The sequence below is a fragment of the Antechinus flavipes genome, chromosome 2 (genome assembly GCF_016432865.1).
Source record: "Antechinus flavipes isolate AdamAnt ecotype Samford, QLD, Australia chromosome 2, AdamAnt_v2, whole genome shotgun sequence".
Lineage (NCBI taxonomy): Eukaryota > Metazoa > Chordata > Mammalia > Dasyuromorphia > Dasyuridae > Antechinus > Antechinus flavipes.
Window position 1 is genome coordinate 509510669 of NC_067399.1, and position 26530 is coordinate 509537198.

General features: G+C 46.5%; 1 protein-coding gene across 4 annotated transcripts in view; it reads right to left on the reverse strand.

Annotated features, from left to right (window-relative positions):
• GPSM1 (G protein signaling modulator 1) overlaps positions 1 to 26530 on the reverse strand; it is a 129321-nt gene that overhangs the window by 35734 nt on the left and 67057 nt on the right. For 2 of the 4 annotated variants that reach the window (XM_051980332.1, XM_051980337.1), the window contains exons 9-11: positions 20563 to 20686; positions 6130 to 6200; positions 3076 to 3237 (exon numbers count right to left, since the gene is read on the reverse strand). In XM_051980332.1, coding sequence (XP_051836292.1) covers positions 3076 to 3237; positions 6130 to 6200; positions 20563 to 20686 — 357 coding nt within the window. Of the gene's footprint in view, positions 1 to 1095; positions 1739 to 1816; positions 1962 to 3075; positions 3238 to 6129; positions 6201 to 20562; positions 20687 to 26530 lie in introns of those variants that run through there. The other 2 variants (XM_051980333.1, XM_051980334.1) reach the window with 2 other exon arrangements.

Consider the following 26530-nt stretch of genomic DNA (forward strand, 5'->3'; position numbering starts at 1 on the left):
GTTTTTTCCCCCTTTGTTCCAATTTTTTGCTCCCAACATGATTCATAAAGAAATGTATGTTAAAAATTTAATGTAAAAAAGGAAAAAAGTGGACTCCCCTTAAAGGCAAGGATATTTCACTTTTGTCTTTCCCAGCATTCAGCACAATGCCTGCTAAAAGTGCTCAATTAAAAAATTTTATGGGTTTATGGCCACAAATAGAGAATGGATCTCCCATTTCAAAATATCCCTAGGGAATTATAATCAATTGTCTGACTTCCTTTTCATCCATATGGTCTTATAGGCAGAAAGGATACCAAAGTCCAATCCCATCTCTGAACCACGAACCCTAGGTAGTGTCCCAATAGAGTAGGACCTTGTAGCATGTAATAATGATTCCCTGAGCAAACTCCAGAGCCTGCAGCCCTGAGCTGCTTCCCTTTCTGTCACTCCAAACAGGTGGACTATGGCATGCCACATCTGCCACAAGTCTTTGCTTCCTCTAGAGAAGCCTGAAAAATTCCCCCTCTCCCTTCCCTACCCTAAACCATTTCAGAAAGACAGACTGAATGAATGGATTAGAATATTGCAAGGAATTCCTCTGAGGAGACCTGAAATTCCATTTGTTCCTTTTTTCTTTTAAGATCACCTAGTTCAGAAATTTTAGCTTGGGGTGCGCCCAGGTTGATTTCTGATCTTGGATAGAAAAAAAAAATCACATCTCTATATCAGAATAACCAATTTCCAATGTAATCTTAAACATTCTGTTTTACGCATCTTAAAGCATTATTCTGATAAGGGATTCACCGGCTCCACTAAATTGCCCAAAACCTCCATTTCACAAAAATAGTTAAGAGCCTCTGAACTAGACCAACATCCTAATTTTACATAGGGAATCGAGGCCCACAGAGGTGGAGTGATTTGTTCAATAATACGCAGGAAACAGAGCAGAAGCAACAACTGACCCTAGTTTCTGACCCTAGACCCAAAGCACACCCCAAAATTTCCCACCAAAAACAAGCACCACTCCCAACATACTTTCATCTTAAAGCAGGATGGTCCGGGCAGTCTTACACACGGCACTGAACCCAGTCACCCCTGCCAGCTGCCTCCTACCTTCATAGTGTGCCTTGAGTCATGGGGATTGGAGACAGCTTTCTTTCCCCAGGGGGAGTCTTGGGATCTCCTCAAAAACCTCTCCAGCTTGTTCCTCTCTAGGGGCTCAGGAAAGCCCTGGGTAGCAGCTGGCAGCTCCCTTCTGGCTAGACTAGGTGGTGCTATCGCAGGGTCCTCCCCCAGCTCCAAGGCAGCAGCTCCCCGATGGCACTCAGGGAGAAGATGGAGGAGGCTGAGAGGGAGGGATGGGGGCTGCCAGCTCAGCAGGTGCCAGAGCCGACGGCAGGATGGGAAAAGCCTGCCTAGAAATATCTGTGAGCCTGCTTGGAGCCCCCACCTGACAAGATGCCAGTTCTACATTCCACTCACCTCACCACCCTTCCCATCCTGACACCGGAGCTAAGATGAGTCACGGCGAAGGGGCTGAAGCTTCCACCCGGGAATCTGTTTTGGTTGCCTGGATTTGGTCTTTTTTCCTCTTGTTCCTTTGGGGGTCACCCCCTTACTTACCCTGACACCCCTTCCCCTCTCTCGGAAGCTCTCCTGAGACCCAGAGTTCCCTCTGCCTCGGGAGGTCACCCTCCACCACTCTGTGAGCCAGAGGCAGCGACAGGGGCCTGTTATCTTCAGAAGCTCTCCGAGTGCTCCAACCCAGAGACCCCTGGCGACCCCTCGTTCCTGCTGTACCCATTTCCCGGAGTTACACTGAGGGAGTACTCACAAGGGACGACATTTGCAAGTTCACTTCATAAGTTCACTTTCATAAGAAGAAAACCTGGAGCTATTCAGACATTACTTTCTCCTCAAACCCACTCTCTTCTCCCAAGATGGTCTTTCACTGACTAACAAACAACCTTGTCTATAAGTGGGTGGATAGGTTCTTATCCAAAAAGACTGATCCGTTTTATATTGGGCTTCGTGCCACCTGCTGAGACCTGGGGAGGGCACTCAGTCTATTTTTGGTGAGTGCCTTTTTCTGAATGTGTAATAGATACATAGGGAGCTTGGGACAATTAAGACAAGAATCACGTGGGTGAGGAAACATCAGAACAAAGACTGATCTAAATAACCTGGGCTCTGTCCAAGGGGGTGGAGGGTGAGACTGGGAAAGCCATAGGAGAAAGCAGCGGCAAACAGGAAGCTGGCCCCCCGGCCTCGGGCAGCCCTCTCCTAGCCCGCATCGCTCCTGACCAAGGTCACAGGGAGCTCAGCTGAGACTCGTGTGTATAATCCTGCCCTGCTCCTCAGCAAAGGAAACGGGAGTCACGGTCTCTGGGGAGCCCCCGGAGCGCTCAGCCCCCTTGCCCGTGTCGCCCTCTGACTCTTAGCCCGGGGGAACCTTGTGACTTCTCTCTCACCAGGGCAGGGTCACTGAACTTGCCCTGGCGGCTGCTCTTGCCCTGAGGATGGGAACCATGCAGCACTTGGTATGATGCTGGCCCCCACTCTTCCTGAGCCCATCTGAGGTTTTGTTGACAAAGATACTCAAGTGGTTCACTTCTCTTACGTACAGAGGAGGAAACCGAGGCAAGCAGAGGGGCATGGCTTGGGCAGTAAGTGTCTGAAGCCAGAGCCGAACTCAGGAGGAGTCCTCTGGGGCGCTTCCAGCCAGCATCCTCCCACTGCCCAGCTGCCCCACAGTGCCGTGTGGGCATTTAATAGATATCTGTAAATGGGGGGAAACCACTTCTCCTTTGTGGGACTCGGTCCCTCACCTCTACACGCAGGAGTGGGATCACGTGAGCTCGGAGGCCTTTCTAGCTCGGAGATCCTCCCTAGGATTCCATTTTTCTTGCTCCGGCTGCTCTCACTGATGATTTGCCCTGAGTTCATCGGGATACAACCTGTGATGCAGGGATGAGGGGGCTGGCACATTTGTTCAATGCCTCCTCACCAGAGACAGCTCTGAGGACTGGCTGCCCCCTCAGACAAGCTCAGACGCCAGAGGGCACAAAGTTAGGGAAATGGTAAATAACTTACCGTCTGGGGGATCTGGATTTGGATATCATTGCTGCTGTCTAAGGGAAAGCTGCTCCCCTCTTGGGGACCCTCAAGGTATTTCTGGCTTTTCACCGAGAGGGAAAAGAAGTCCTTGCCTGCCATCTTCAGCTCTACCATGTGGTGGCTGTCTCCGTTCTGGTTCTGTCACGGAAAGGGAAACAAAAAAGCAATGTTGAAAAAGGTCCTGGAAAATTGAGCAAGTTTTGTTTTGTTAAATAATAACTACTAGTATTTGTACAAGGCATTTCAAACTTTTCAGTGCTTTTATACGTTACCTCCTTTTTGTTCCTTTGGGGTGACTCCCTTGTTTACCCTGACACCCTTTCCTATCTCTTCAGCATCTCGCCTCTTTGACTCAAGAGTTCTTGATCTTCATATCAGCGTGTGGGACAGGGAGAGTATCCTTACCCCATTTTTAAACAGGCTCCAGGTGAAGTCCCAAATCACAGAGGCATCTCCAACTTTCCCTTGGATGGACTTTCAGGTGGTTGTGGAAGTAAAGTCCCTCAGAAATGCTCGCTAAGGTCCATCTCACATTCTACCCAATTTAAGATTCTTTCAACAAAAGCTTAAGGACCTTTTGGGGGTTTGTGGTGCTCCTTAAAGATGAGGGGTATCCTCTAATTCCTAATACCTTCTAAATGCGCTAATTAAATAAGCAGGAAAATGATCAAAGGTCCATCAGAAGGATTTATCATGGAACTGAGATCATTAGTGAGGCCAGATCTGGGGCCATGTCCCACTTTTGATACATAAATAATTATGTTAAAGTTTATTTCCAACGAAATCATAAGTCCAGTCCCTATTCTTGTTCTTTGTGTTTTAGGTGTGACAGCAAAAAGAGGACTAGTCCCTGCCCTCATCAGGCTTACAATCCATCGGAAGGAAACAATTTTGTTATTGTCGTGGTATTGATTATTTGTGCTGACTCTTCATAACCTATTTGGGGTTTTCTTAGTCAAGATAATGGAATGGTTTGCCATTTTCTTCTCCAGCTCATTTTATGGATGAGGAAACTGAGGCAAACAGTTTTAACAACAGGATTAACTCACTTACTAATACACAGTTAGTAAAGTGTACATCCTATTGGAAGGAAACAGTGTGTTCACTGAAAATTTAATTCAAAATATACACAAAATAATTTCCCTAGGAGAGGGACTGTTCAGGGAAGGGGGAGGGGGATACTCTTCCTATAAGAGGTAGCACTTGAAATGAATTCCTAAGGAAGCTAGGGGGTTCTAAGAGTTGAGGAAAGAATGTATTTGGGGCGGGAGGGGAGAGGGGAGGAATGGAATGTTTTGTACTCAGAACAGAAAGTAGATCAATTTGGTTGAAATGTAGAGTACATGAAGGAGAGTAGAATGAAACAGGCTTAGAAAGGTAGGGTAAAGTCAGATTGCAAGGGGCTGTAAAAGTCCAACAGGAGTCTGTGTTTGTTCCTAGAGATAAGCAGGAACAACTGGAATTTCTTGAGACATGACCAGACTTGTGCCTTAGGAATATCAGCTTGGCAGCCATGTGGAAATGGAGCCATGATGGATGGAGGAGGGCAGACAGGGGATGCAATTAGTCGACATTTATTAAGTACTTAGTATGTGCTAGGCACTGTGTTGGGAGGCAGGAAACTAATAAGCCGGCTACTGCAATAGTTCAGGCAATAGAGAGGGAAAGTGTGTGTGGGTGGGGTGATCTAATTAGTGATAGAATAGAATAGATAGAATTAGTGATAGTAATGGTAACTCCAAGTTTGCAAATGTGGGTCCCTCAGAAGGAAGGTGATGGCTTTGACAGAAATGATGAAGTTAGGAATAGAAAACAGCGAAGAGGATAGCCAGGTTAGAAGTCTATGGAGAAAAGGTGCTATTTAGAAATTCTCTGAAGGAGGAGTTATGATAATACTCATGTAAAATCACTAGAAGCTGGGTGATTAAATAGCATAAGTTAAACTACAAATCCATTACAAAATTCTAAGTTCTGATGATTCTGAGAAAAAGACCACAGACCTGATTCAGGATCTGCCTATTAGCTCAAGACAATGCTAATACAATTAATGGTGACCAATTTCCCTAAATAGGTTTCCTCCTTTGGGCTGGGTCAGTCTGGCCCTCAGGCACTTGTCAACAATTGGAGAGATTTCTCTGTAGGGATTATAGAATATGTGTAAACCACAATGGATTCAGAAATAATACCTAGGATTTTGTACAGAGTGTAGGTGCTTAATTTAATTACTATTTGTTGAATGGGGAAAAAATTGACCAAATAATTAGGCTAACTGATTTTTTTACTTTTTAGATTTGTTATTGTTGCAGACATAGCCCAAGAGGGGAAAAAAAGCAATTCCAGAAGATGAGCATCTAAATGATTTTAAAAATTAACAGAAAGGAAAAGAACCACAAAGAGAGGCAAGTTTTAGTCAATGATACCATTTCTACTATACCCAAATACTCTCTAACTCTTGCCTAAGAAAATGGGATGATGTGAGACCTTTGAGCATTTTGTAGGCAATGGGCAAAATAAATTCAAAATAGTACTGTTAGTAGAGGAAACACCTTGGGTGTCAGGGTTGAGAACAGGAACAGATGGGCTTCTTTCAATCTCTTTTCAGCCAAACTCAGAGCAATAAAGGGTCCACATTTATTAGCCAGAGCTAAAAGGGAAGAAACATTAATGCTGAGATGGTACTAACAAAAAAGGTCATTTTGCTGCTCTGTAAATAGTTCTCTGGGCTTTCAGGGGCTGAGTGCCTTTTTTCAGAGTTCTCAGCAGTTCCTGCTCCCTGGAAACCCTCCCTCTTTAATCCTTTTGATGATGGTGATATCTGCTAATTGCAGAATTCATATAAATGAGATAGGTCAATAAGCCACTCCACTGATGTTTAATCTTCGCAACCCAGCGATTCTGAAGTATCTCTCTAGTCATGACTTCTTTTCGCTCAAAACACATCATTATAACACACAGAGTGAGAATGTGAGAGAGAGAGAGAGAGAGAGAGAGAGAGAGAGAGAGAGAGATCTTATCTTTTCCCTTGCTTACCTTTTCCAGTGGGAACTTCAATAAATCCAGGCTCTCTACACTGTGCCTCTGGATCCTCTTAGGCCTGGCCCCTAGAAAGACAATGGGGGCCACAGTCAGTTCTAACCCTTCCAGACATAGACAGACATACAGCGGTGCCTCAGTCAGCAAAAATGGTCAGGATTTGGGCTACTTTGGATAATTAAATTTTGATGTTGACTTAGGGTTAAGCAGAAAACGTTTGCAGCCTTTGTTAACAAGCTTCTCCAGTTCAATGACCAGTCACTGCTTCCTTGTGTGCTTACTAATGGTTTTGAGTATCCCTAAATGGATTTTCCTCAAGTAGAACCCTTAGGTTTTTGCCAGGCTTAGGATTATGGCTCTGAACATTTTCACAAATAGGACTGGGGTTGGAGAAGATAAAGGAGATTGGGCTAACCCTAGTATGTTACTTTTATAGTATTATACTAAATAATATAAGCCTTGCTCTTTCTTTTTCTTCTTTCTCTTAGAAGTCAAATATAGACAATGTTTATTTTATTTTATTTATTTATTTTTTGAGTAGCAGAGAACCGTAGATCTAGATCTGGATCGGGACCTTACAAGCCATATAGTCCAATCCTTTTATTCTAAAGTTGAGGAAACTCAGTCCCAGGAAAAATAATGCAGTGACAACTATACTCTTAGGCACATTTCTAAAAAATGGGAAGCTGACTGCTTTTGCCAAATTCAAATCATCTGGACAGATAAACCACATTCTTGAATTCTGAAAGAGTTGGTAGATGTGATTGTTGAGTCACTGTGGATGACAGTTGAAAGATCATGGAAAATGGGAAAGGTGCCACAAAATTGGAGAAGGCGAATATTGTTCCATTTTTTCAAAATGAGGGAAGAAATAGAGGGGATAGGACAGCTATGTTGAAATATGTGAAAGGCTGCCATGTGCAGGTAAAGAGACCAGACTTAATTCTGTTTGGTTCCAATTACAAAGCCAGGAACAATGGGGACCTAGGGGGAAGTTTCAAAAGGGCAAATTTTGGCTCAATATCAAGAAAACTATTCTAATGATTAGAGCTGACCCAAAGTGAAGCAGGGTTTCAAGAAGTGGTGGGTCCTACCTTATCCCATCCCCATCCCCAGAGAAGTCCCCAAGCAGCACCTAGACAATCTCTTGTCAGGTACATTATAATGTGGATTTCTTTTCCGTAGGGGTTGGCTTGGATGCTGGCTGTGGTCCCCTCAAATTCTGTGATTCCCATAGCTGGCCTTTCATCTAAAGGAGTCCAGCTCAGCAAACACCTGCGTCCGTGTCCCCAGAGGGGAGCTGGGGTAGGAGGGAGTCTGCGAGGAGACCGAGCTGGAGCTGGGACACAGACTTGCTAGTTATTTTGTCCTTGCTGCGATTTTTCTGGTGTTATTCTCTTGGCAACGTACATCCGCCCGATAAAGTTTCACTCGCCTGTGTAAGGCAGTGGAAGGGTGCCGGAGCTGAATTTTAAAATGCCTTTCCTTCCTAGCCCGGCTCCATCAGGTATTCCAAAGTTCCCTAGGCCTGTATTAACCGGTTTCAGAGTGGGAAGGGAAGTGGGGACACTGACTTAGGGCTTTTGGTGGATGACAAAGCAAGCAAAAAGTACATTTGTGGAGCTGGCTTAAATGCCTTAAGGGACTTCATCACTGACTTTTGAACTTTTCCTTCAGGGCAATCTAGGGCAGGGGCCACTCTGACCAGGGGAGAAATTAGGACATTGAGACATAAAGTGGGTTAGTGACTTATCCACGATCCACCCTTAAGACTTAACATGGTGTCGGAACACAGAGTTAGGAGATAATCCCAGGCCTCTTGACTGCTCCTTTCAGTGTATGTCCCGAAGGTTCCTCATCACCTTCTGGTAGAACATCAACTGTTTATGCTTCATGGAGTCGGGTGGGGAAGTTGGAGTCAAAAATATTTGGCTGGCCTTTGGGCCCCCCACAGGGATCCTATCCTGGCTGCCCAGGGGGACTCCCACCCCGACTCCCAGGGAGAGGCTAATTGATTGCACCTTGGCTGAAAATAACCAGAATGGCTGATTCCTCAGCCAACACCCCCAGCCCCCCAAGGGGGTCCTAGGGCCAGTCTCCCCTCCCCCGCCCCATCCGGTGATTTGCGAGAGAGTGGCTTGGCTCCTCTGCCCAGAAGTCGGACATGGCACTGAAGCCGGCCTCCCTCCTGCTTCGGCACCGATTTCCAGCAGAAGCCAGGGCCGGACGGGGTGGCCGGGTCACCACGGGGCCCCTTACTCATCGCTAGGCCTGCCAGCTGACAGGCTCTCTGATATGGAATCCCTGTGGAAGCTAAAAGGGAGAAGGAACAGCCTGTACCATCGCTGGCTCTTCCCACCGAGGCCATAAATCTCTCTGGCAGCTCGCCTGGGACGGGTGGGAGATAACTCAGGGCCTGACCTTGGAGCTGGGGGAGGGGAGCGGGCGTGGTGTCCCCTGGGGGCCGGGAGGCCTGTGGCACCTGAATGCTTTGGGCAGCCCCCCGGAACCGGGGCAGGGCGGGAGGGGAGCCGGGCTCCTCACGCACTCCAGGGCCCAGCTCGGCAGCATCCATAGCGCGGCACCCAGGGGCTGGGTCACCGAGAGTGCCACCCAAGCTTTCCGCCTGCTCTTCAAGGCCGTTCTCTTCCCTTTCCTCATTGCCTCGGGCCCCCCTCCTCATCTGCAATATGCACTCAGAGTATTCTAACTCTCTCCAGGATTATTGGCGACTTTTTCCTGCACAGCTATAGCAGGCGCCGGAGATGTTATAGTTAGTTCTCTTTTATACTTGCCTAAGTGCTTGATAAATTGTTAACCGAGGGAAGAGCGAGTGCTCACTACAACGCTTATGAATTGTGAAGAAAGAAGAGCGCCTCTAACTTTGCAAGCTTTAGTCTGGAGCTGATTTTGATCAAGTGAGTGGGTTAATGGGACAGACCTAAACCGGCAAGAAACTACAGCGACACACCAACCTGCGCTTTTTGTTTTGTTTGGGCTGAGAATGGTTTGGCTCAGGTGGGGCCGGTTCCTTTATGGGAAAAGACTAAGTTTTGGTGGTCTGCTGGCATGTGGTTACATTCTCCATCAAGGGACCCGGGGGAACTGTTTATTCCCAGACTGGCTTCTCAAAGACAGACATTTTCCTCGGTTCCCATCCCCTAGGTTCAGGGACCAACAATTCTGGCTGTTGGAAGTTACCTGAGTTTCTTTTAAAAAGCTAGGAATTAGGGTAGGGGCAGGAGTCGGGATCCCTTTTCCACTGCTGACTGCTTCTCTGAAGGGGAACTGAAAGCCCAGAATGAGAAGTAATTTGTTCCAGAGCACAGTGTTTTATCTGGGTGGGATACATGATTCCAACCTATCTGTCCGCACTTCCCAAGGGGCCAACCTTCCTTAGGCACATTATAGTTAAGTGGTTTATTTTCAGGGAAATCTAGATTGTCATCCGGGATCAGTGCTAAGCTAACTGTGTGACCTTGGGCTAGGACTTCCCCTTCTGGTTTTTGCTTCCCCCATAAGTAAAGTAAAGGGTTGGACTAAAGCAGAGATTCTTAAGCTTAGTTTATGTGTGTGATGGAGCCTGTTGGCAGTCTAGTAAAGCCTGTGGGAATGCATACAGTGAAATACATAGGATAAAGGAAATCAATTATGTTGAAATAGGGTTATCATTTTTTTTTCTTTCTAAAAAACAAGTTCAGGTGGGGGAGGGCAGCTAGATAGTATAATAGATGATAGAGCACTGGCTCTGGAGTCTGGAGATGAAGAACCCCTGGACTAAATAATCTCTAAATTTGAATGTAGGTGATTCTACTATTTTAAAATCATATTAAAAAACAAACAAACCCAAACAACAAATTAATAAGACTACATATAATCAGTATAAATGATTGCTACAGACAACAAATGTCATAGGAAAGATCCCTTGCATGTAAAATGGTCAAGCAGAGCTTCATGGAGGAAATAGATTGTTGGATTTGAGCTAAGGCTAATGAACTCAAACCAGCTGACATGTTGACTCTCCCAGGTAAAATAATTCCTAAACCTAGTTAAAATGATCACCTATCCTCAAGGCGGCCCTTGAGGAGTCCCATAAATGGAAAAAATATCTGAGGTTATGGTTTGCTGATGAGGTAATACATCATATCACGTGGATGAGGAGTGGGCCCAATCATGAAGATTATTTTCCAGTCCCTTACAACTAGATACAACTGTCCTAGTCTGGAGAGAATCGCAACATTCCAGAATATGAGAGCTGGACTCTGAGGATCATTTCATCCAGCAGTTCCCAAAGTGTCCTTTTGGGCATCTATGAGGGCAAAACTATTTCCAAAGTTTTCATTTTGTGGTATCCAAGTGGCACAGTGGATAGAGTACCAGACCTAGAGTGAGACACTGACTGTGAGATTCTAGGTAAGTCACTTATATTTTCCATGCTTCAGCTTCCTCATTTATATAATACGAGAATGGCAACAATAGCATCGACCTCATTGGATTGTGATGATAAAAAAAAAAAAAAATTAAAGTAAAAAAAAACCCAAAACCAACAAGACTGTACTTATACGGTGCTTAAAGTACTCTAAAATGTTTGTTTTAAATTTTTTTCATGATACTAGCAAGATATTTTAATGCTTAATGTAGAAAATATCAGGAGATACATTAAGATCCACAAAAGCTCTTGGGGTGAGCCTCAATAATTTTTGAGAGGGTAAAGGGAGCTCAAGGCCACGAAATTGAGAACTACTGATCAGATCTAGCCATATTCTCCAGACAGCCCAAGACACGAAACCACTTGTCTCGTACAACACTCCTTTGTAGGAGAGCTGGAACAGAAGACAGAATCTTTACTCCCAGCCGAATGCCCTTTCCACAACGCCAGGCTGGTCAGCTCTCTGGACCACAGGTCTTACCCACTAGACAGTTGGGCACTTACTAGGCCCTGCTCTGTGCACGGGTGGCTAGCTGTAGCTGTGGAGAGACTACCTCGGCTGGAGTCAAAATCCAGCCTCAGACCCTCACTAGCTGGGTGATCCCCGCAAGTCACTTAATCCTGTTTTTTACCCCCGGTCCCTCATCTGTTAGATGATCAGAGAAGGAAATGGCACCCCTCTCCAGTATCTTTGCCAAGAAAGCGCCAAATGGGCTCATGAAGAGAAACAGCTAAAGCACCACCAGATGCGTGGCCCAGCTGAGGGAGCTAAGAGGAATCATGTAGCCAGGAACACGGCACCGTGCCCTACCTCAGGAGCCCATCTCTGGGAGAGCAGGGCTGACTGAAGCAGACACCTATCCCTTCTGCGGGAGGCAGCCTGTATAAATGCTGACCCAACGCTCCCGTCTCCCTGGCTCCCAGTCATTTGGGTCCCATCCCGGACTGCTGTCTCTGAAATACCAGATAATGAAATTGTCTGGGATGGAAATGAATTGGTTTTTTAAAAGCACATCTTGCTGAGTTCTGAACTGCATGGCCCTGACCCAACTAGTGGGCAGCCAACTTCTGCGTTAAATAACCACAGTGTCCTGGGTACAGGATTCGCTGAGCTGAGGTACACCAGGGGGAGTAGGAAGGGCAATGGGGTGTGGTGCAAATAGGCTGCACAGCAGTCAAGTGCCTTAGAGGAGACTGGGGGCTAGCAAGAGGGAAGAGAGACCTGACTATTGCATGCTCCAGTCATATATAAATATCCCAAGACCTCAATTAGGTGACCTGGGTTCGCTTTTAAAACCCACTTTCCATGCACTTCCCTTTCTTTCTTGCAAAGGTGGGGGATGTTAGGTGTAAAATATTGCAAATATGCTCAGTTTGTTGGTTGGTTTTGAAAAACTGCTTTTTCTCCCTTCTAAATTTTTGTTAAAAGAGGTAATTTGCTGGGGGAGAGAGCTATTTGGAAATGGAGGTGATGTTTCAAAAGCCGAGATAGACAGAAAAGAAAATTTTTTAAAAAATCCAAGTCACATCTGAGGAATTGAGGTATTTTTTGTACCCTCCATCTCCTTTTCTTTCCAATTCGGCTTTGGTTTGGAGACAAAGAAAGGCAGTCTTCATTTGCTTAGGGCACTAGCAACAACCTAGTCCTGCCTGACCTAAAATGGGAGGGAAAGGGGCTAATTAAATGCTCTAGGCTTTCTAATCATTAAGAAGTGGTTAATTACACATCTCCCTGCTTTTCTTGGGTCTGCAATTGCATTAGGTTAAGGCAATTAATCTTTGTTCTTCCTGAAAGCCTCACAGTGCCTTCCTACTGGCAATTTCATATGGCTAATCACCAGAAATTACCTAGACAATTCAGACAACACACCTCAATTGTGTTATTATCTTGGGGATGAGTCCAATCTCGGTCCTTGGGGATGGATCCAATATTAGCCGCGAAGTTTTCAGCTTCCCCTGCCTGTACTAAGATTCATTTCCCATTATGGAAGATACCTTTTGAGACTAGGTAGCCTCTCCATTATCTGTGGATGTATTGTCCACTTGGATCTACTATTGAGAACATTTAGTCCCATCTGTCAGGATGGCTTCTCCTAGCCCCTGACACATTTCTGGCTCATCTCCCTTGACCATCTGCAGGGATAGAAACCCTGTGAACCTTACTCTAATCCAGAGAAAAATATAAGATAAGGCTGACGCAAAAATAAAAATAAATCAATTGAGACTTTTTAAAGACAAATAGAAAGTTGCCTGAGGGTGGTAGAAGTGATGGAGGCAATATTTATTTTGACAATTGTACCTCCCCACCCAGTAATATCAACAACTGAGAGTCTATCTCCTATCTTCTGCTATCTGCTATCATCCAATAGTGGGGAAAGTCCCAGAGAACGGCCAATCACAGTTTCCCAATAGTGTCCTTTACTTACCACACTTGGTGAAAATTTTTCTCCATCTCCCTCCCTGTCTCGGTGGAGGGCCTTTCTCCCAATCATTGCCCAGCGACTTGGGAATCAGACTCAATTTCCCCACCTCTTCTTCGAGACCGTTGGCTCTGGACAGGGCCTCCCAAACCACTTGATCCTCCACCATGAAGAAGGGCCCTCTCTGGCTCCCGCAGGGGCTGGGATGGATGTGGAGATCGAAGATCTGAAGTTCTGTGTGTCTGTAGGCTGGTCTTGTTCCCGCCCTCCGTGTTTATTGGCATGGTGGCCAGGCAGTGGTCAACAGTCGGAAAACCTCTAGGGCAAATCTAAATGTGTTCTCTGTCTTGAGAAGTTTGCTGAGGTGTTTTGAATCTAGAAAAGTTCAAATTTTTTTGCAAGGGACTGGCTGAGCTTCCCTCTGACTGCCTGCATTCAGAATATATTTACGAGGCCCTTTCTCTTCCTGTCCCTCCCCTTATAAACAGCCCAAGGTGTTTAGCAGTTAGGCAGAAAACCGAGACAGCAAACTGGTCACCGGCATGGTTGTTGGCCAACGGCCTTCTTAATGGTTCTCCATGTATGACTTGGAATTGTTCTGAGCTGTGTGCTGTTTCAGCAGAGGGAGAGACGGAAACTGTGTGTGTGTGTCTGTGTGTGTGTGTGTATATATGTGTATGAGAGAGAGACAGAGACAAGAGACAGGCAGGCAGAGAGATGGGCAGACAGAGACTCAGAGAGAGAGAGACAGACACAGAAAGAGAGACAGAGGAGAGAAAGACAGAGAGACAGACACAGAAAGAGAGACAGACAGAGCCAGAGAGACAGAGATAGACACCGAGAAACAGACAGAGACAGAGATAGAGGAGAGACAAAAAGACAGAGAGAAGCAGAGGAGAGAGAGAAGGACAGACACACACACACACACACACACACACACATACATTGAGAAAAGTGGGGGAGGGATATGGGCAAAGATGTCCAGACTTATAAATAAAAATATAAAGGTATAGTAATAAATTCATAGAAGAGAATGAAAGATGAGTGAACACTAGATACTAAAACTTGGGGCCCCACTTGGAGCTTTGGGTAATTTTTAAGATTTATGTCACCCAGTAATGATAATATTTGAGAACTCACTCCGTAGAGGTGGAATGGAGTGGAATTCAAACTAGCTTCAGACAGAGCTCAATAAATTTTGGGGTGACTGCGCCACAGCAGACCACTTGAGGAAGCTAGGGTGGACTGGTATCCTGACCCTGTTAAGAGGTCATTCTTTCTCTCAAACTGCTGCTCCTTACTTCCCATGCAAGGCAGGATCTTGGACCTTCCCCAAGGGGCATCTCCGGTGGGCTTGTGGATTGAATTTGTCCAGGGTTCGCAGGATCTTTCCAGTCTGAGGAATCTGGAGTGCCAAACACTGTTCCCCCTTGGCCAGGCCCCCATCCAGAATGGGATACCAGGACAGCCAGGAAGTCCGGTGTGGAGGATAAGCAAGGTCTGGTAGCAGCTTGTTCAGACCTAATTTTTTTTTTTTTTTTTTTTTTTGCCAGTCCTGCTTATATGAATTCACTCTCCAGCTGTAGGCCATGTCCCAACTTCCAGCCACTGACCAGGCTCCTACCTCCATCAGCTATCTCATAGATACTACCACTCTCAAGTAGGACTAGGCAAATGGTGGCCAGCTCAGGACAGCTCACTTCCAGTGTGGCAGGAGCTGCTTAAATAAAGACGTAGCCTTTGGGGTTGGGACTGGTAGGATGATTTCCATTTCATTATTTTCTATTGAGAAGTTTATTGCACAGACCAGAGCCCTGAGTCTTCTTTCAGAGTTTCTCTGAAAGTTGCCAATAACAAGTGTCATTTTTCTTCTGCAAATAGGCCCCAGCTGGGTGCTGAAATAGCTCTTTAATATTATTAGGGAAGCCTTTGTGAGGCTTCAGGAAAGGCAAATTGTGTTCCCTCCTAACCTCTAACTTGCAAATCCACATCTTTCTGCAGGTTCTTGGATGTCTGGACCTCAGATTTCTTCCAATCCCTCTACCTGAAGGAGGCTTGGACCTGGCTAGCAAGCGCTTTACGAAGAAGCACTTAGTTTCTTTTGAAATCTTGTAGGGGGTTCTTCTCTTTTTATATGTGCCCCCTGTGGCAGCCTGGCAAAGCCTATGGGACCCTCCTCAGAATAATATTTATAAGGTCATAAAATAAAATACACGAGATTCCAAAAGAAATCATTTGTACTGAAATACAATTATCCAAATATAAAAATAAACAAGAACTACATACACTAGAGGAACTATTCCCTATCCTCCATCTGAGTCAGAGACGAAAATCACCTGAGATTTCATCTCCTTTCTCAATGCTTTCTGGCTATTACAGATGTGGAGAGAGGACTGGAAGCAGCAAAGGCAAGTGGCCAAGAAGCCCCCATCTGGTGGGCCTTTTTCAAGGTGGGGATGAAGGAGAAAGAAGAGAAAGAAGGAGCAAGGGCCTAACAGCTCAGCTCTTCCTGTCCTAAGGCCTAGCTGTTTTTGGGTGTGGGGAGGAGAAGGGGGAACCTTAAGCCCACTGCTGGTAGACCACCCAGTCCTTTTAAGGTGTCTTGGGGCACAAAGTCAGCTCTTTAGGAGAGATAATAGGGTTGTTTCAGTAAGAGAGACTTCTAGAAACTCCCTAATCAGTCCTTCCTTCTTTGCACTGAATACTGACAAATCCACCCCACTCTTTTCCTTTCAACCCTAATAAGGGATTTCAATGGGCAAGGGAGTAGGGCTTGGACTATATGGTAGGGGTAGCACAGTTATGCTATCCTTAACTGTACCACAACTGGGCTATTATTCCTTGCGTGAAAATGGAGAAAAGTGTCCCCTTCCCATATGACAAAAGAACAATCTGCGTCTTGGGTGACCCTATAATCCTAGAGCAGATTAACCTTTCTAGAAAGGTGTCAGAGTGGACAGGGGGAGACAGGTCTGAGAAGCCTGGAGCTTTCCCTCTATTTCTGGCCCCCACCTCCGAATGTACACATACACATACACACACCCTGGGATGGTCTGCGGTTCTGCCCTCTCCCAGGGAAGGAATTCTTATACTGGTTAATGGTGAAAGGATTCTCTGTCTAGTCAAAGGAGCCACGCGAGGCTGCTGAAGGGAAAATCAGATTGCTGTTCCCCTCATCCCACTCAGCCACCCCCATGCTGGTTCTGAATCACTGCCAGCTGGAGAGGGGACAGGCAAGGGGAGGGAACAGGGCTGGATGTAACCTAGGGAAGGCAGTGAGGCGTTCGTCCCAGGGGAAGCCCCATAAAGTGGGCACTCAGCACGTATGGGATGGCGTAGGCTGGGCTTCGAGATACATCCCAGGGAGTTCCTGACCTCTCCTGCTCACTGTTTCTCCCTGAGGCCTTTGTTCTGCCCCTTCTCAACTCTCCTGCTTTTCTCTGTCCTTGACTTGTGCTAGAGCTTTTCTTTTTCCAGTTTCCTTTTTAGTTTGCGCTCCTCCCCATGGTCTTGTGATCCCCTCCTCCTCCCTGGCTCTCCCCGCATTTCCAAGTGTACCAGGACCCTCTGGTACTGGGATCCCCCCACTTGGGCACCTCCAGTTCTGCACTAGGGCCTGTTCTGAGGGCAGCATGTTGTAGTCGGCCAAGCCGAAGCCTAGGAATCAGAAAGGCCTGGATTCAAGGACTACCTCTGACACACACTGGCTGTGAGAGTGCACAAAATCACTCAGCCTCTGGGTTCCAGGCACCTCTGTGGCAGAGAAAGTGCTGACCTGCATTGGTGGAAGGAATTTCCTTATCTAGGAATTCCTTACCCTGATAAAATGCAGCCCTTGTCCTTATCTGAGATTCCAAGGGTATCAGGGAGGAGGCTGGCTTAATTTCCTCCCCTCGCCACTAACTCCCAGATTTATCTCCACCCCAACCCCACCTGATAAATCTCAGATAATCTCGGATCTCACTCTGGCTGTAAGCAGTAACTGAAGGAGGAGAAGGGGTGACTGAATGTAAACTTTGCATTCTGAGTAGAGTAAGAGACAGGGTCATGGTCGATCTTGGACTCTTTCAGGCTCCTGTCAGATTTTTCCAGGAACTCAGGATGCTGATTCTTGGGAAGGACAGGACGTGCAAGGATGTCCAAGATTTCTAAAGAGACCGCGGCTCTGTGGGCTGCACTAAGTTTTTTCTCACTGGTCCGTGATCCTTCTTCAGGACCTGACTACCCACAAAAAGCTTAGGGAGGCAGCGTACCCAGTATCCACCCGGCCTAGGGAGCTGGCCTCCCCTGGCGCTTTCCTGCCTCCTGGAGGGGCAGTGCCCAAGGCAGAGCTCAGACCTTGGGCCTTGCCCCAGCTCACATTATTTGGGCCAGACCTTCCAGAACTGCCTCCCTGTGGTCTGTCACCAGACCTTGGATTTGCTCTCTTCCAGCCACTGTTAACTTTGAGGGAGGGATGCTTCCCAGGGAGACACCAGCCTCTTTACAAATATGTGACGGAATTTCTGTCCACTCTGGGATCTCGGCTGCTCAGAATAAAGCTGGTCCTCCCAGCCAGTGACACAGGCTCCAAGAAGGAATTCTGGAGGCTGTTTCCATAGAAAAGTCACCCTCCCTCCCCTTTCAATCCATCCCAGCTCCCCTGCAGCCAGCCTCAGAAAGTAATGCAGAACCAGGGTTAACGTACAGACAAACCCTTGCTTTAGCCCCAGGACACACCAGAGGTTGGTTTGTTTGTTTTGTTTAATTCAGACACCTTCCTCTTTTCTTTTTGGTCAGAGAAGAAAACCTGCGGTGATAGTGTCTCTTGGTGACAGACCTTTTGTTTTCTAGAAGGGAGGCCCCATTCCCCCACTTCCTTGCTGCTGGCAAGCTTCTCCCTGCCTCTGCCAAGCCCTGTAGAGGAGCACCGCAGCTCTGGGCAGTGTATTGGCCACCCCTTCCCTGGGGCCGGTCCTAGCAGCTCCACTAAAATAGGACCAAGGAAGGCGCTGCTCCTTTCCTCATCTTGGAAGGTAGAGAAAAATCTGTCCCAGGGATCAGGTCAGCCCAAACCAAGGGAGATACGGGGCCCTTCCTGGTATACATCGGAGTACTGTGTCAGTTTTAGTGCTACTGTTTTTATTAGTCCAAGATCGAACTGCCCCTTATCCCTTTCTGAATAGCGTCTGGCCCCTGGTCGCTAGGCTATCTCCCCAGTTTGGGGGATCTCTCCAACCATTGAGTCTGGAGGCCCCTTTGCTTCTATTCCCTCCCGAACAATTCATGGCATCTTGCTTTCTCTTTCCTGAGGCCTCCAGGTGGGAAGCGGGAGACAAGGTCCCTTAGCCCCGCAAAACCAGCCCAAGCCCAAGCCCAGCGGGGCTTAGAGCACCAGCCCCGAGGGGTGAGCGAGGCTCTGGGTAAGTCACTACACAATGGGATCATTAGCACCGCCCTGCAGGGGCTGCTGGGAGACCAAAGGGAAGGCTATCAGAAGCACTAGCGCAGGAGCGGGCCTGCAGGAGGCCCTTAATACACGCTTGCCTTTTTCCTAGTCTCCTTTCCCATAATGGGGGCAGAAGTCACGAGAATAGCAACCAGCAAAATCTCATAGATCGATCAAGCCGCGACATCTCGCCCAGTACAAGGTGGTGCCCATTTGCGGTTTGCATTCCCGTCCAGCTCCTTTGGCCTTGGGCGAACCCCTGTCTTCAAGGACAAAGCCCTGCAAGGCACCTCGGCAGTCCAGCCCAAGCTCAGGGGAAAGCAGTCTGAGCTCCGTGAGCACTCCTCCCGAGAAAAGCCTCCGGGGGCTGAGCCCCAGCCTTTCCTTCCCCCTAGGAAGGGATTCTAACGCGCCCCTCTCCCTCCTCCCCTCCGTACTTCCCCACGTATCTCCCCCTTTATTCCCCCTCCTTTTTTCCAGGAGAACATTCTGTGCTTGTGCTGGGAACAGAATCGACCTGGGGAAGCGGATCAGCGGCAGTTCCCCATGAATGAGGTTGTTATAGGCAGCTGCCTAATTAGCAGGGCACACACATCCCGGCACGCTCTTACTGCCAAGTGGGCGGTACATCCGTCCCTCCGCCGTGGCCGCCGTGAGGCCGGCAACTCTGCCCCCACGGTGGGCTCCCCGGGCCTCTTGGACACCATCGCTCTGGGGAAACGGGCCGCTTCGCCACCTGAAACTTCTGGAACAATCCGGGGCTCCTGCCGAGCCCGGGGCCCTAAGAGTGGCAGGGGATCGCGGAGGGACTTTAGAGGGCCATGTTGCGGCCCAGGTCTGAGATCTGTCTGCTCCGGCCTGGGAACGGGTCCCCTCAGGTGGACAAAGGGGAGGCCCCTGGGGGCAGGTCTCAGCATGAAAGTTTTCAGAATTCGGGCGGGAAGAACGCAGGTCTAAGGAAGTGCTGAGAATGGGGGTCGGGAGAGCAGAGGGAGCCGCCTCCAAAGCCGGCCTGCGGGGGCTCCTTCCAGCTAAGACTCCCGAGGCTCTCCAAGGTCACGCGTGGAAAGCGCTCTGGGTGAACGTGCGGGGCTGTGGCGACGGTGCAGTTACAACTCCCACCCGGCACAGGAAACCCCTCTCGCGCACCCCCGACAGCCGGCCCCCACCTCTGCCTGGGCGCGCTTACTCATCACCAACGCAGCCTACTCTCTTTTCAGACAGCTCTGATTGTGAGAAAGTTCTGTGTCAGGTGGAAACGTGCCGCCTGATCCCATTGGTCCTGGTTCTCCTCTCCAGAAACTCACAGAACAAGTCTGCTCCCCCTTCCGCGTGACAGCCCCTCAGAGTCGTCTCAGGGCGCGCCCCGCCCCTCCTCCCCCACCTCCTTTGCCTCCTCTTATGCAACAGAGCGTGGGGCCCCCTCCCCGAGGGGCCCAGAGTCAGAACCGAGAGGGACGCCATTCAGCTCCTACTTGGCAAACAGGGAACCCGAGGACCACCACAAGTGCCCACATCACACAGCTACCGGGTGCCCCCTCCACCACACCGGAACAAGAGGTTCTGGATTCAAGTCCTGCCTCAGGCCGCCTAGTGTAACGCCTTCATTTTGCAGTTGAGGAGACTGAGGTTCAGAGACAGTAACTGGCTGGCCTGCAGCCAGGAGCAGACCCTGACTCCAGAACCAGGTCCTTGTCAGGGACCTTTCTGAAGCCGGCAGGGAGAGTTCTGCAGACCCGGACTGCAGATGGCTGGGTGGGAAGCAGAGCAAGAGCCCAGCGGCACTTCCTCGGCCCAGGCCGCGGATTTCTGCGGTCCCAGAGCTCACTCCGGGGGGGCGGCACACCGGGGCCCCAGGGAACGGGGGTGTTTTCTTCCCTCCCCTGGGGAACAAAACCTGTATGTGAACTAGCTTTCTTACAAACTTGCATCTGCCTTATTTCCTTCACTGAAAGTCTTACTTCTCTACCTGGCTCTTCCTTTCTATGTTTTGCTGCAACAAGGCACCATCCCATTCTAACCTTCACACTGGGGTTAGCCAGGCTGCCCTCATGAAAAAGCACAGGCCGACGGTCCGCTGGTCCCCCCACGGCAGCCCTCTGCCCCGCGTTCTGCGGCCCCCACGGCCACCAACCGGCCCGGGAAGAACCCACCTTGAGCCTCATAGCCAGGGTAGGGAGGCCTGTCCCCTGGCTTGGTCTTGGCATCCCCACCAAGGGCCAGCTGGAGCTGGGCAATGTTCATGCGGGCGGTGAGCTCTCCATTCCTGTCTCCAATCTGCAAAACAAGCACCGGGGGAGGCGGGCAGGTCAGGATGGCAGAACGGGCCCCAGCACCCGCTTTACAGCCCGGGTTCTTCTTTGGGTGGCTATAGGCTTGTTTTATTTTTCATTTGATAACCATGTTTTGGCATCATTAGTTTCCTTTGTAATCCCGTGCATTTTATCCTATGCATTTAATAATAACTGCTGGCATTGTGTAGCACTTTAAGGTTTTAAAGTGTTTCAGTAACCAGGGAGTAGGTGCTATTATTATTCCCATTTTGCACAAGAGAAAATGGAGGCATTCAAAGGTTAATCGCCTTGGCCAGAGTCACAGTTAGTAACCATCTGAAGCCAGGTTTAAATTCAGATCTTCCCGACTCCAGATCCAGTGTTCTCTATAAGTTGCATCACAAAGCTGCCCAATTTAAAAACATTATGCTGAGAAGGGATCCACCGACTTCACTGGACAACCAAAGCAGTCCAAAACACACAAAAATGCTTACAACTCCTGGTTTTCCAAAATACACAAAAATGCTTACAACTCCTGGTTTTCCAAAACACACAAAAATGCTTACAACTCCTGGTTTTCCAAAACACACAAAAATGCTTACAACTCCTGGTTTTCCAAAACACACAAAAATGCTTACAACTCCTGGTTTTCAACAGGTCTACAGGGCCACTTTAGAGGAGTCCTGAGTCTCTGTTTGTGGTGTCATCCTTTTTCCTATCCCGGATTCTCAAAAGAATTTCACACTGGCAGGGTTTCCATAATGAGCCATGGATTAGGAGACAAAAAGCTATCAGTTCTCATCCTTGATTTGATGTTAATTAACTATTTAACTTTAGATCAGTCCCCTTCCTTCTCTTTCCTCAAGAATAAAATGAGGGAGGTGTTATATGAGATAATGTTCAAAGTCCCTTTTAGTTTTTGACAGTTTTCAGATTGGCTAATATAACAGAAAAATGACAAATGTTGGAGAAGATGTGGAAAAATCAGGGCACTAATGCACTGTTGGTGGAGTTGTGCACAGATCCAACCATTCTGGAGAACAATGTGGAAGTACATACATAGAAAGGGCTATTTACACCTATGTATATCCTTTGCCCAACAATACCACTATTAGGTCTGTATTCTAAAGCAACTTTTTAAAAAGTCTCTTTTAATAGCCTATTTAAAATACTTATAACAGCTCTTTTTGTAGTGGCAAAAAATAGGAAATTGAGGAAGTGCCAATTTATAGGAGAATGGCTAAATTGTGTCACATGAATGTGATGGAATACTATTGTTCTATAAGAAATGACAAGTGGGATGTTTTCAGAAAAATCTGGGAAGACTAATATGAATTGATGCAGTATAAAGTGAGCAGGACCTGAACATTGTACACAATATCAGCAATAACATAAGAAAAGACCATTTGTTTTTAGCTATTTTGATCAAGAAAATGACCAAAGATAGTTCCAAAGGACCATTGATGAAAAATGGTGTCCACATTCAGAGAAAGAACTGATAAGAGTCTGAATGAAAATTGAAGCATACTTTTTAAAATTTATTTTTCTTGTGGGGTTTTTTTTTTTTTTTTTTTTGGTCTGCATTTTCTTTTGCAACATGACTAATATGAAAATGTTTTACATGACTTCTTGTGTATAATCTGTATCAAATTGCTTGCCTTCTCAAGGAGGGAGGAGAAAGAAGGGGAGGAGAGAATTTGGAACTCAAATTTAAAAAAGAACAAAAAACAAAACTAAAATGTTAAAGGTGCAGCTAGGTGGCACAATGGATAAAACACCAGTCCTGAAGTCAAGAGGACCCAAATTCAAATCTGACCTCAGATATATATTAGCTATGTACATCCATATATGTGTATGTGCGTATTTATATATATATATGTGATCCTGGGCAAGTCATTTAACTTCCAACTGCCTCCAAATTTTTTTTTTTACACGTAAGTGAGAAATATTAAAGGAAATAAAAATATATTGGAGGGAAACATCCTATGATCCTAAGACTGAGCAAGTTTAGTATGTAAGAACTTTCTCAGGGTGAGGACTTGCATTTTAATAAAGGACAGTATTTCCTCTTTGCCTTAAACCAAGACTATACAATTTATAGCTTCAGGAATCATTTAGCTGTTTAGTGGGAAATATAGCTTGCTTTATATCCATGACTTGTTATTGCTAAATCTGTTGGTTTGGATCTCTGAGGGGTCCTGGAAGGATTTCTTTTCCTCTTCCTTCTGTACCATCTGGCCTAAACTCAGGGGCAATTCTCTCTGATGCCTGTATTCTAGCTTGTAAGGTGCATGGTACCCAGCACCTGCTAATAGTGATGCTGAACAGAACAGTCACAGTGCAGTGGGTTGGAGGTCAGGGGTAAGCACTGGGACATTTTTAGAATAGATGGGGTTTGGAAAGATGACATGATGTGGAATTGAAAGGTTGTTTTTAGGAGGTGGGGGTGGTACAGAAAAAAGGGTAGAGTCACAAGGGAGAGAAGAAGACAAAGGGAAATGGGAGGACTTAGTGAATATTTGAGGGGGTAGGCTACAGGATCAAGGGAAGAGATTGTTAAACAGCAGGATGTGACAGGATATGAAAATTATAGAAAGTTAGGATTGAATCAAGATAAATTACCACGATACACTTTCATTTAAAAAAAATTATTAAATCTATGTGCATTTATTGCTTCCCCCCACAGAATATGAAACTCTTTTGAGGGCAGAGATAATTTCTTTCTTTCTTTTTTTTTTTTAAATATCTCCAGCATCTAGCATAAAATAAATGCTTACTGAATTTGATGGGATTAAAAAAGACCTGGGTTGGGAATCAGCATTGGAAGGAATCTGGGTTCTAATTCTGGCTTTCTTACTAAAGCTTTTGCTTGAACTCCCCCCTTTCTGAATCTAGTCTCCTTCTCCAGAAAATAAAGGAGGATGGATTAGATGATCTTCAAGGTCTCTCCCATTTCTATCTTTTGATGTTGATGAGTCTATTCCACATGGTAGTGAGGATCAAATTAGATAATGTATGTCAGTAAACAAGTATCTATTAAATACCTATTACTTGCTAAGGATTGGAGATATATGCAGGGCTCCTTTGGAAACTCCAAAGCAGAGGTGTCAAACACAAACCAGATTAAAATGCAATTGGGAAATATTTAACAAAATAAATAAAAATACAACAGGACATAATGTTAATATGTGATTTTCTAAGTCAATGCAGCCTATAAGGATCCGTATGTATAATTTAGTAGCCCCCTTTCTACCAGTTTGAGTTTGATGCCATTTCCTTAAAGGGTGAAGGACTAATGTTAGACATGATAATTATCACTATTATTTTAATATCATTTACTAGTATTTTTAGAATCTTTTCTGGACTTCCTTGTAGGGAAAAACCATCATTTAACAAAGTCCTTTGGAGAATAGAACACACACTTAATGATGAATTCTGTTCCCTAAGAGTGTCACATTGAAATTCCAGTTTGTCTTAGAAATGAATGGGAAACTCTCTGAGGCCATTGTGCTGTCCTTGACTTTCTAGAAGAGAGGATGCTATTCATATATCCTGGCAGGAGATGAGAAAAGGAGGGTGTCATCATTTTGCTCCGTGTTTTGAGTTCTCTTTTCCCAGGCCTTACGAGCCTGAGGTAAAATTCCTCAGCTTCCTAACTTCCTTCCTAACCCATCCAAAAAGTCACATATTTAAGCAGCAGCCCAGAGAAAGGAGGAAAAAAAGCCTAGTAACACACGGTGGTAAAACAGTTTAAGCCTTTTGGATCCTGGATTGAGAAGAGAGGGAAGGGCAACTGTCAGGTTTCAAGGTTTCCCACCCAGCTCAAATCCCCTTTCACAGCCCCTGCTACATCCTATAACATGTAAAGTCTTCATTTACATATAATCTTGTTTTTTGTTTTTGTTTTGCGTGAATCTTACCCTCTCAGCAAGATTTTAAGTGCCCTTGAGAGCAAAAACCATGTTTTTCCTTTTCCTTTCCCCCTTTCCCCATACCAAGCACAGAGGCAGCCATACAAGAGAGGAACGATAAATATGTCAGCACATCAGGGAGCTGTGATTTTGTGAGCATGGGTCACTAGATGCATGAGCCGACTGCCACCACTCTCCCAGAAGCCCTCCTCTTTCCTCCTGGTGACTTGGGGGGAATACGCTATCAACCATTTGGGGGCCTATCTGTTCTGTCCCCAAGTAGCACCTGCAAGGCCTCCCCCTCCCCTCTGGGCCCTTCTGAGCCTCCCTCCCCCCTCCTCCAATCCTGGGAAGCGGCAGACAGCCCTGCCATTGTTGCCACCCCCTCTTGAAGAAAGCGCGGCTGTGCTTCCCCCCGCGTGGCCTCCGAGCTGGCAGGCAGCCCTCCAAGCTTGGGGCTGAGGCATGAGTGTGCTTCCTCCATGATGGAGGCTCGGGGCACCCAGCCCTGCCAGGGCCCACCACCGCCCCATTCCTGCCCGTGGGCAGCAGCACAAAGGCCGCACTACTGAGCAGGCCTTCGGGCACACTGTCCCTGCTGCTGGAGGGCCTTCTCGCTCTGCAGGGCACCCCAGGAGCCAAGAGCTCTAATCACTCACTCTCAACAAAAGTCAACCCCCCAAGGCCTGGCGTCCCAGCCAAGGGCACTTTCTCCTCTTCCAAGCCAAGGGATCTCAGCCAGTGGTTCACCAACTTGTTGTTTTTAGAAATGTTTTGATGCTTATTCCAACATAATTGGATTCCTTTGTAATCCTACATATTTTATTTTGAATTAAAAAATAATATTTTTCTGAGAAGGGCTCCACAGGTTTCACTGACATCCAAAGGGCTTTAGGTTGCCAAAAATATGAACCCCTACTCTAGGCCACATTTTACTCATGCCCTGACCTCCCTTCCTTTACCAATTTTCTTTCTTTACAGAATAAGGAGAGAAGGACCTAAGATCAGAGACTCAGTCCTTATCATTATCATCTTATCTTTATCGATGCTCACTGTAGGCCAGTGGGAGGTACTATGGGGAATATAAAAACAATTGAGACCCGGCTTCATGGATCTTAGTCCAGTCTGGGAGATAAGGAACGTATAAATAAAAAGTTAAATTAAGGCACAAAGAAGTCTATGTTAAGTGCCAAATGAGTAATGCAGACTTTAAATGCTAGGGGATTTTAGAAAAAGGGAAAACCTGTTCAGACCTTGGTAGTAAGGAAAGGTTTACCAGAGGAGGCAACAGTTGAGCCGAAACCTTGAAGAGTGGGCAAAATTAGATAGAGACAAAGAATGGGGATGAGGAGTGGGGTGGGCGGCATTTCAGGGGAGGGGGAGAGCATGAGAGATAAAAGGGTAAAAGTGCTCGTGTGTGGGTTGGGGTCTGTTGGGAAAAACATTACAATTGATGCAGAGGTTTTATGAGAAGGAACCATTGGAAATGGGGTTGCCAAGAGGTGGAAGAAGGGAGAGAAATGAAGTGAGTCCAATTATAATAATAGTTCATGTTAAATTTATATTTAAATTTAAGGTTTAAAATACTAGATTCTGGAATTGGAATCAGGAAAACCTTAAACACTTAGAAAGTAAGGTGATTTCTCTGTCTCCGTTTGCTCACATCTGAAATGGGGATAATAATAGCATTTCCCTCAAAATTCAAAAGAACTGAATGAGAAAATGTATGTAAAGCATTTTGCAAATCTTAAAGTGCTTTATAATATGTGTAAGGTTAAAAAAAGGGCAGATAATGCAAATATTATTATTCCTATTTTTCAAATGAGGGAATTAGGGGTCTCAGGGATCACAAAGTCATAGACTTAGAATCTAAATGACTTTAGAGACCATTAAGTCCAACCTCCCCATTTTTTCAGAGGGGGAAATTGAGGCACAGA